Source organism: Aplysia californica, unplaced genomic scaffold, assembly GCF_000002075.1.
Source record: "Aplysia californica isolate F4 #8 unplaced genomic scaffold, AplCal3.0 scaffold01146, whole genome shotgun sequence".
Lineage (NCBI taxonomy): Eukaryota > Metazoa > Mollusca > Gastropoda > Aplysiida > Aplysiidae > Aplysia > Aplysia californica.
The window spans coordinates 68,749-78,748 of record NW_004798416.1 but is presented as its reverse complement, the minus strand read 5'-3'; the positions used below and the strand labels follow the sequence as shown (position 1 = coordinate 78,748).

Here is a 10,000-nt window from a genome sequence, read left to right as displayed (position 1 = left end):
ATTAGAGGTATAATTGGGGAGTGAAATATCCAAAAAACAAAACAACAAAAACAAGGAGGAAAGATAAGGATGAAAGCAGTTTGATAGGAAAGAAGGAGTAAAACCACATCAGACCACCCAACAAACATCCACAGTGATTGATGACGAAAAATGCAAAGTCCACGATACACACAGGTTAAACAGAGACGGGGAGAGAGGGGAGAGAGGGGAAAAAAAGAGAGAGAGATAGAGAGACAGAGAGACAGAGAGAGAGAGAGAGAGAGAGAGAGACAGAGAGAGACAGAGACAGAGAGAAAGAAAGAGATAGAAAGAGAGAGAGAGAGAGAGAGAGAGAGAGAGAGAGAGAGAGAGAGAGAGAGAGAGAGAGAGAGAGAGAGAGAAAGAGAGAGAGAGTATACGTGTGTGCATGTGTCAAACATATTAAGAGGGGGGGGGGAGGAGGAAAGGGAGAAAGAGAAGCAGGAGGAGGAGGAGGAGAAGGAGGAGGAGTAGGTGGATGGGAAAGAGGAGCAGAGGGAGGTGGAGAAGAAACAGAACAAGCAGGAGAAAAATGGGAAAAAGAACAAGACAGCAAACGTGAAGAAGAGCAAGGACTAGAAAAACAAGACTACAAAACCCCCCCACAAGAAGATAGACAACAACCAAAAAAGAAGGCATCGTCTCCATGTCGGCACATGTGCTTTACTTTACTTTTACTTTTTCATTCTCTGTTGCCGTTAAGGGGGGGGGGGGGGCTACACCTCCAAAGTCAAAATTCGGCTCAAAATCATGGAATTTGAGTTGTAGGCATATTTAGCTTCCTCAGCCTCTCCTACAACTATTTCATCGCATGAGAACCCCCAAAAACCTAATTTTTTCCCATACCGGGCATGTTTGTAACCGCCATTTCCTCATAAAGTCAGTATTTTATTTTTCTTTATCGGCCGTTTTCTCAAAACGCGACTTTTCTCTATACTTTTTTTAATAACTCCACCATTTTTTATCCAATCTTCATGAAATTTTCACAGAATGAAGAGAAAAGGTAATACTAAAAATTTGTCTGTTGAATTTTCGATATATGGAATAGATTTTTGTTGGTGGTGTCTGGAGTGTGGATTTTCACGGATTTTTCGCAAACTTGAATGCTACCTCAGGAAAAAAATCATAAAAAATTTTCTAATTCCTTTAGGAAAAAAACAACACACACATTTTTTGATCTAATGTTTGTAAACACGCATGCAAAAAAACAATCAATTTCCACGAGCCATAAGTGCGGTATTCATTACGTAAGACATGTCAATAAAATCCAATATGGCGGCGTATCTATGGAAACAAAACTTTTTTCTCAAATTTGATTGCAGATTTTAAGACTCCTTACTATGCTTGTTATATGTGTGAAATTTGGTAAAATCCAGTCCAGTAATAAGCGAGATAGCCTCCAGGTGTAGCCCCCCCCCTCCCCCCCCTTAAGAGTCGAGGGGAGAGGCAGTTTTCTATGGTAGGCCAGCTCCGCAGCTCTTTCAGTTGTGATATTATGTTTTCGCATAAATATATATATATATATATATATATATATATATATATATATATATATATATATATATATATAAATATAGTGTGTTTTAGTGCCTATAAATAGCCGCTAGCACAGTATTCTTCCTAGAAATTTGAGCTTGTTTCAGAATGCTCTCAGGTCTGCTGGGGTAATAGTAATAGTATAGATTGTAAAGCGCATAGAGCTTGCTGTTGAGTGGGTATTCGCGCTGTACAAATGCTGTCTATAATTATTATATTATAGAAATGCCAGTCCCAACATTACCTTGAACTCTCCGAGCGTCATCTGGAAGAGGTAGAGGACTGTCTCTATAAGGGAGGAGAACTTTTCCTCCTCACCGGTTGTCACTCCCTTCTCCAGCTTCACATCCCGGAAGAGGAAAAAGAAACCTGTAAGAAGTGATGAACCCTCATGAAAGAGAGACAGAATTTGGATTTACCTTCTGTAAATCTCCGAATATGAATATGATGGTAAATCTGGCGATTACTCTCTGTAAATCTCAGAAACATGCATGTGATGGCGAGTCTGAGCTTTAGTTTTTTCTGTAAAATGTAATATTATGTCCTTAAGATGGTAAATCTGAGTTTCACATTCCATATTCAATTACCAGAAACATGCATGATGACAAATTAAATATGAGCCTTACCTTCAGTAGAGCTAACTAGAAAAATGCAATATGTGATGGCAAATCTGAACCTTATTCATTAGGCAAATTTCATAAAAATGCAGTACATAATGATGGCGAATCTGAACTTCATTTTTCTGTTAATCTCAGAAAAATATGAATACGCTGGTAAATCTGAGCACTTCTCTTCAGTAAAGCTAACCAAAAGAAATGCAATATATATAACGGCAAATCTGAGCCTTAACTTCAGTAAAGCTAACAAAAAAAGCAATATAATGGCGAGTGTGAGCCTTCCTTCAGTAAAGGTAACAAGAAAAATGCAATAGATCTATATGATGACAACTCTGAGCCTTACCTTCCGTAATTAAAGCTAACCAGCAAAATGCAATATATGATGGCAAATCTTAGCCTTACCTTCAGTAAAGCTAACCAGAAAAATGAAATTTATGAAGGCAAATGTGAGCCTTACCTTCAGTAAAGCTAACAAGAAAAATGCAATATATGATGGCGAATCTGAGCAAGTCTCCGGCACACATTTTGTAGATCATGGTGACAAATGGGCCCGTGACGTGATGGCCCCTGCAGGAGACAAACAACACAGTGCCAGGTGTGCCAGGTGTGTAGGGTAAATCAGGTGTATCAGGTGTGTCAGGTGAGTCAAGTGTATGATGTGTAGCAGATGTGTCAGAAGTGTAAGGTGTTTCAGTTGTGTCAGGTGTATAAGGTGAGTCAGGTGAGTCAGGTGTGTCAGGTAAGTCAGGTGAGTCAGGTGTGTCACTGTCAGGTGTGTCAGGTGTGTCAGGTGAGTCAGGTGTGTCACTGTCGGGTGTGTCGGGTGTGTCAGGTGTGTCAGGTGTCTCAGTAGTGTACGGAGTGTAAGGGTGTGTAAGGTGTGTCAGATGAGTCAGGTGTGTCAGGAGCGAGGTGTGTAAAGTGTGTAAAGTGTGTCAGAAGAGTCAGACATTGTAAGGTGAGTCAGGCGAGTCAGGTGAGTCAGGTGTGCGAGATGAGTCAGGCGTGTCAGGTGAGTCAGGCGTGTCAGCTGTCTCAGGTGTGTCATGTTGGCCAGGGTGAAGGGAACACACTTCTCTACCTTAGAATCACAAAGCTCAATCTGATATTAAAATTTGCCACTGTTTTGAGTCACTATAAGAACGTGAGGTCAGAAACCAAATTATCTTCTATCTGCTTTATCCAAATTATAAAAATATTCGGAGTCGTTATCAAGATATTCAAAGAATTGCATTTCGAAAAAGTTTGACAGTTGCGAAGCTCAAAATTCTTAACGCCAAATTTCTCAATTATCAAGATATTCAAAGAATTGCATTTTGAAAAAGTTTGACAGTTGCGAAGCTCAAAATTCTTATCTTAACGCCAAATTTCTCAATTATCAAGCAAGATATTCAAAGAATTGCATTTTGAAAAAGTTTGACAGTTGCGAAGCTCAAAATTCTTAACGCCAAATTTCTCAAAACTACGTACTGATCAGATAGAGCGTTGTAATTCTTGGGTAGCGACTTTGTAAAGGTTACACACAACCATAGACATATTATAGTTATTATACTGCATCTGCACAAATGCATACAAGTGGCGTCGGTAGCCTAGTAGTTAGGCTACCGGACTCGTAATCGTGAGATTGCGAGTTCGAGGGTTCGAGCCTCAGCTCGGTCCGACGTTGTGTCCTTGGGAAAGGCACTTTACACGAACTTCCCACTTGGCTCGGTCCTATCGGAGACGGGCGTTAAACTAGGTGGTCCCGCCCCTTAAATTACCTAATAGTGTTGATAGGGGCATTAAACCCATACCATTTCATTTTCACAAATGCATACACTCAACAGTCAATTCGTTGTTTGTCAAAAGTGGTGTACAAAAGTGTAAAGGAGTAAGGTGTGTGTGTTATTTTTAAGGAGGGGGGGGGGGGGGCGGTGACGATATAAAATATTACGGCACCTTGTCTGGAAAAGGAAAACAGAGCTTTGTTTCATTGTTTGGAGGTAGAATAGACAAGAGAGAGAGAAAAAAAAAAAAAGAGAGAGAGAGAGAGAGAGAGAGAGAGAGAGAGAGAGAGAGAGAGAGAGAATAATTATGTGTGTGTGCGTGCGTGCATGTGTGTCTGTGTGTAAGTGTGAGCGTGCCTGTCTGTGTGGGTTTGTGTGTGTGTGATGTGTGTATGTGTGAATGTGTGAGTGCGCGTATATGTGTGTGTGTCCGTAAGTGTGTATGTGAGCATGTGTGTCTGTGCATGTATGTGTGTGAGTGTGTGTTTGTGTGTGTGTGTGAGTGTGTGTGTGTTTGTGTGTGTGTGTGTGTGTGTGTGTGTGTGTGTGTGTGTGTGTGTGTGTGTGTGTGTGTGATAGCGTTTGTGGGGCGGTGAGCATATGTGAATGTGCTCTCTTGTGTGTATATGTGACGCATGCTGACAAAATGAGTTACTTCTCGCAATCAACAAATAGAGATATTGTCCAAAAATCGACATTAGGGTCAAACTTGTAGATTTTCAATTGATGCCATATTCTTTTATATAACATGTCTTTTATTGTTTCATACTTATAAACTGTAAAAACTTCACCTATAAGCGTGATTTATCTATTTTCTTAAGGCTTGAATCAGAGAAGTAACTCATTTTGTTAGCACACTTCATGTGCGCATGGATGTACACCAAACGTAAACGCCAATATGAGTTTTGGCAGTCTGCTTGTGATGTTAGTGTGTCAAAGAGTGGACACGCTTGGCGAGACTGAGCATTTCTGCAGGTGTCAGATCGTCTAGTCTGCCAAAGACATGACATTCAATTCACTCATTCGCGCTGTAAAGTCACCCATCTTTTATCGAGATTTTTCGCACTGCAGGAATGGAGCCGGTCCAGAAGAAAAATCTTTGATAAAATGACAAACCCTAAACTAAAGCACAAGGTAGAAAAATGATCACCAATCTGAATGTTTTTAGTTTTACTAAGAGGTTTACGGCATTTTCAACACAATGCGGTCATATAAGTGCCGAAGAATAGATGTGTTACAAGAGAGTAACATACACAAAAAGGAGGAGGAGAGATAAAGAAGATAGATTTTTTTTATAGGAAAGAAGGAGCAAACCACATCAGAGCACCCGCCAACCACCTACATCTAAACGTCCACCCCCCCCCCCCCCCACCCCCAGAAACAATAAGTATAAGATTATTTAGAAGGCAGGCTGCTTCGATCCTGAACCTTTCAGTTAGGTCCAACACGTGTCCGGCGGGCTACAAAATCCCTAAAGACAGTCAGAAATGCTCGAATAAAACCCCGTCTCTGGATCCGACCTCGAGAAAGAAGTAGGTCTAATCTATTATCTATTTGTGGTGGCTGAATTTTGCTATTCAAAAGGCTTTTTAATGGCTGCATCAATCGACATGCTGTTTTCGCCTAAAGATTCTTTAAAATATTCTCCAGATCATGACGACCTACCTGTTTTCAGTTTTGAGACAGTTTTGCTGCAAAAAGCTAAATTTCTTTAATTCGCCGATCGCTTTTGTAGGCCGACGCTTCTGTCTCTGTAATTTTAGAAAACCCGGTGTGGATGTGATATGCGGAGGCGCATTTTTGTTGCTGTTGAGAGTTCTAGATCTAGACATTGACATTCTAATTTTTTGCATCTCTCAAGATTTATTGCTCCTTTCCAGTAGAGTGTAAAATGTAATAGGCCAATGACTTTCAGGTGATGTTAATGCGCCGATCATTCTTTTCATCGAAAGGGGACCCAGCTAGTTATATTCTAAATCTGGGACAAGGACGAGAAACGGGGATTTGTCCAGAATTTACACGTTACTTTGTCTTAGTATCACCCCATCTCTCTCTCTCTCTCTCTCTCTCACTCTCTCTCTCTCTCTCTCTCTCTCTCTCTCTCTTTCGCTCTCTCTCTTTCTCTTTCTTTCTCTGTCTCTATCTCTCTCTGTCTTTCTCTCTGTCTCTCTGTCTGTCTCTCTTTCTCTCTGCCTGTCTCTCTCTCTGTGTCTCTGTCTCTCTCTCTCTGTCTCTCTCTCTCTCTCTCTCTCTGAGTGTCTCTCTCTCTGTCTCTCTGTCTGTCTCTCTCTGTCTCTGTCTCTCTCTCGCTCTCTCTCTCTGAGTGTCTCTCTCTCTCTCTGAGTGTCTCTCTCTCTGTGTCTCTGTGAGTCTCTCTCTCGCTCTGTCTCTCTCTGTCTGTCTCTCTCTGTCTGTCTCTCTCTGTCTCTCTGTCTCTCTCTCTGAGTTAGGCAAAGACCCTACCACTACACCACAGACGCCGGTCAGAACGACAAGGTGAATGACGACCTACTATCCAAGGGAGGGAAGTAGAGAGGAAACATCTCAGCGGCCGTGGTCGATTAAGGAATTCATTCCCCTTAGGCTACCCTGTACGTTCTAACACTAACCGTCTGACCGTCTCACCCTTACCAGACTCTCTAAACTCTCTGCCCTTACCTAGCGCTTCATTCCAGGTGTACGTAGGCCTCCACAATAATAATACACGTAATATTAGTGTCGTGACACCGAAGTACTCAAAGGAAATTTAATAGCACAACTTTCAAACTTTCAAAACCCCACCCATTTAAAACTATTTCAATCCTTAGAATACGGCATGTTCAACTCGTAAAACAAACCTAGAGTAGCCGTGTTATTTATTTTTTAATGCAAGCCTTTAAGATGACTTTACCGTATAACTTGTTTTACTTTTTCAGAGCAACTTGCCACTGTTGTGATAGCTATTATTCAGTATTATGAATCCATTATTCAGTACAGTAAATGTGAAATGTGCTGACAAAATGAGTTACTTCTCTGATTCAAGCCTTAACAAAATAGATAAATCACGCTTATAGGTGAAGTTTTTACAGTTTATAAGTATGAAACAATAAAAGACATGTTATAGTAAAAGAATATGGCATCAATTGAAAATCTACAAGTTTGACCCTAATGTCGATTTTTGGCCAATATCTCCATTTGTGGATTGCGAGAAGTAACTCATTTTGTCAGCATGCGTCACAAATCTATTCTATTCTGTTGTTGATGTCAACACCCCTTCGAAGGGTAAGAAACCCGACTTTAACAACATGAATTAGATTCTTAGAAAACTTCAACAGGGTTGAATTCATATAAACTCAACAAAAAGTTATTAAAAAAAATATTGCACTTTACAACAGTATTGTATACAAACAATTGTCTGAGAAAGATGAAACCTGAAGTTTGTGGCGTCTACTTTCACAAACAATTATTGTCAAACATTTATTTATTGGTGGTAAGTACGATAGATTGAAAAAAAAGATAAAAATTTGTGCTATGAATTGGGCGATTTGTCAACTGTTGGAACCGCGTTCAGCATAATTATAGTATCAATAATGACCTTTTTAAAGCACTAAAAAAGGGAACAAAAACCCACCAATAGATTGTCACGTCATACTGCAGTGAGCCAAATGTGGGCACACTAAACATTCTTTAGTTAAATATTAAAGTCAAAGAAGTTTTTCCAAGCAAAACATCTTTTAAAAAAACTGCACTGCTATAATAAGCTAACTTGTTTTTATTTTTTAAAGGGGGGGGGGGGTGGTAGTGGAGAGGGTTGAGGGTGGAGTTTGAAGGTAGGTGTGGTGAGGGGGTGGGGGGGGGGGTCACAAGAAATATTTTGTCGAAATCCAAAATCTACATGCCGAAGCAAGCAAAAAAATGCGAAGACCAAAACATATAAAAACATAAAATTACTATTCATGAATGCACACATTCGTCACTCCGGGTTTACAGGGATAATACAACATCCCAGCAGAAAGATCGAGACACTCGATAGAAGCTCTCCACACTCGGGAATCGAACTCGGGTCTCCTGCGTGCTACAGAGAAAAACACCTAACGGCTACATCACAGACGCCGGTGGTGAAAATATTATGATCACACTTATCCTCATATTACTTTTTATTAAAAATTGATCGTCTCAGTGTTACCTCTCAACAAATAAATCAGAACAGAAGAAAAAAAAAAGTCACATCATCGCCTTTCGTTGAGGATTCTGATCTATAAAAAGTGGGCACCTTTAATTTCTAATTAAATCCACAAGAGAATACATTCACACATATAACATTCCCCCACCCCCACGAGCCAAAACAAAAAGAAAAAGAAAAGAAAAGAAGCCCCCCCCCCACCCTTCCCACACACACAAAAACAGCAATAACAAACAAAACAAACAAACAAACAAAAAACAACAAAAACATGCCAATGTGCAGGCGTGAAACAAAAAAAACAACAACAACAAACAAAAGAACCAAACAGGTAATTTAGAAATGTCTCGCAAAGAAAAAAGAAGCTCAAACAATCACTCGAATCAATCGGTGAGGGGTTAAGCCAGCCGGTGGGTGAGTCGTGAACAAAAACCAAACCAAACAAAACCCAAACAAGAAAATGTCCTACACAAGAAGGATCCCAGGAACATGATGTAAATGAGAGAAAAACGGAAAACGTCCCGTTTTACCATCAAGTACATCATCACAATGTTGGGGCCAGTTTGATCAAAACCCCTGAAAAAAGACAAGGAATGTGTCATGACGCGGTGAAATCAGGCGCTCGTCAACCTTTGGGCATGTGGAGTTATTGGCATCATATGAGAGCTAATTCATATTATGTAAACAGGAACCAAAAATCATCTGGTGACTTTCTTCTTCTTCTTTTTCTTCTTCTTCTTCTTCTTCTTCTTCTTCTTCTTCTTCTTCTTCTTCTTCTTTTTCTTTTTCTTCTATCCCGTGGTTGGGGCAACCGTTGGGGCACCACTGCATTGGAAAACCAGCTCTCGCCATCTGACTTTCAGTAGCCTACAACTATAACCAGAACAACCACAAAGCATCCATCCCTAGAAACAAATTAACAAAGTGAAAACTGTGACAAAAGAATGAACAAATATAGCATACAAAATACGTCATATAAAACAAAGTATTTTTACAAATATCTAATAATAAACGTGAAAAGATCGAAACCGAACAAAGAAGCATTACACTTTCAGAATATTTCCAATATTCACAATAATCGTGGTCATCATTATCATCATCATCATCATCATCATCATCATCATCATCATCATCATCATCATCATCATCATCATCATCATCATCGTATACAGCAGATAGTAAAAAGGTTGAGACTTATTAGTATTGTCATCATCATCATCATCATCATCATCAAGACCAAGCGGCTAATGAAGCCAGAGAGATTGAAGGAGACAGACGACCAACAACATACAAAGGAGTCTTTCCAATGATCAAGAGGGAAATCAGAGACCCACCATGTAGAACTAAGTACCAGCACCTGGAAGATGTGTATTCTGGGTACTCCTATAAGGGGGAACAAAAATCTATCACATGTCGCTGGGACCAGGTTGAGCTAGCTAACAAGACTGCGGTCGGACCATCATCGGAGGAAAAGATGGTATAAGAACTTTGCAAATGAAGCCCATGTTGCCGAAGATGCGGCCATGAAAAGGAGGATGTCCAGGAACAATGGCAATTCGAATGGAGTTATTTGGAAGAGTGGAGGTGCCGCTAAGCATATTCACAATGGAGCCGCAAAAGAGCCTCGCTCTCGCTCGAAGATATCTTTGTGGAGTCCGTCGGGCCCATTAAGGAAACAAAAAATCATCATCATCATCATCATCATCATCATCATCATCATCATCATCATCATCATCATTGAAATGGCTACATCATTAAAAATAAATAGAAGGACCCCCCAACCCCTCCCCTATAACCCCCCCCTAAAAACACAGACAAATACACCCCCCCACCCCTCCCCCTCATAATAAATAGAAACCCAACTTCACATCAGTTATTTAACAGCGGCGAAGAACGATCAATTT

The 10,000-nt window shown here is 40.3% G+C and overlaps 1 protein-coding gene across 1 annotated transcript in view; it reads right to left on the bottom strand.

The window, feature by feature from the left end:
• LOC101848859 overlaps positions 1-10,000 on the bottom strand; it is a 37,545-nt gene that overhangs the window by 4,841 nt on the left and 22,704 nt on the right. Inside the window, exons 8-10 of the mRNA XM_035973337.1 lie at positions 3,122-3,252; positions 2,629-2,738; positions 1,794-1,923 (exon numbers count right to left, since the gene is read on the bottom strand). Coding sequence (XP_035829230.1) covers positions 1,794-1,923; positions 2,629-2,738; positions 3,122-3,252 — 371 coding nt within the window. The remainder of the gene's footprint in view (positions 1-1,793; positions 1,924-2,628; positions 2,739-3,121; positions 3,253-10,000) is intronic.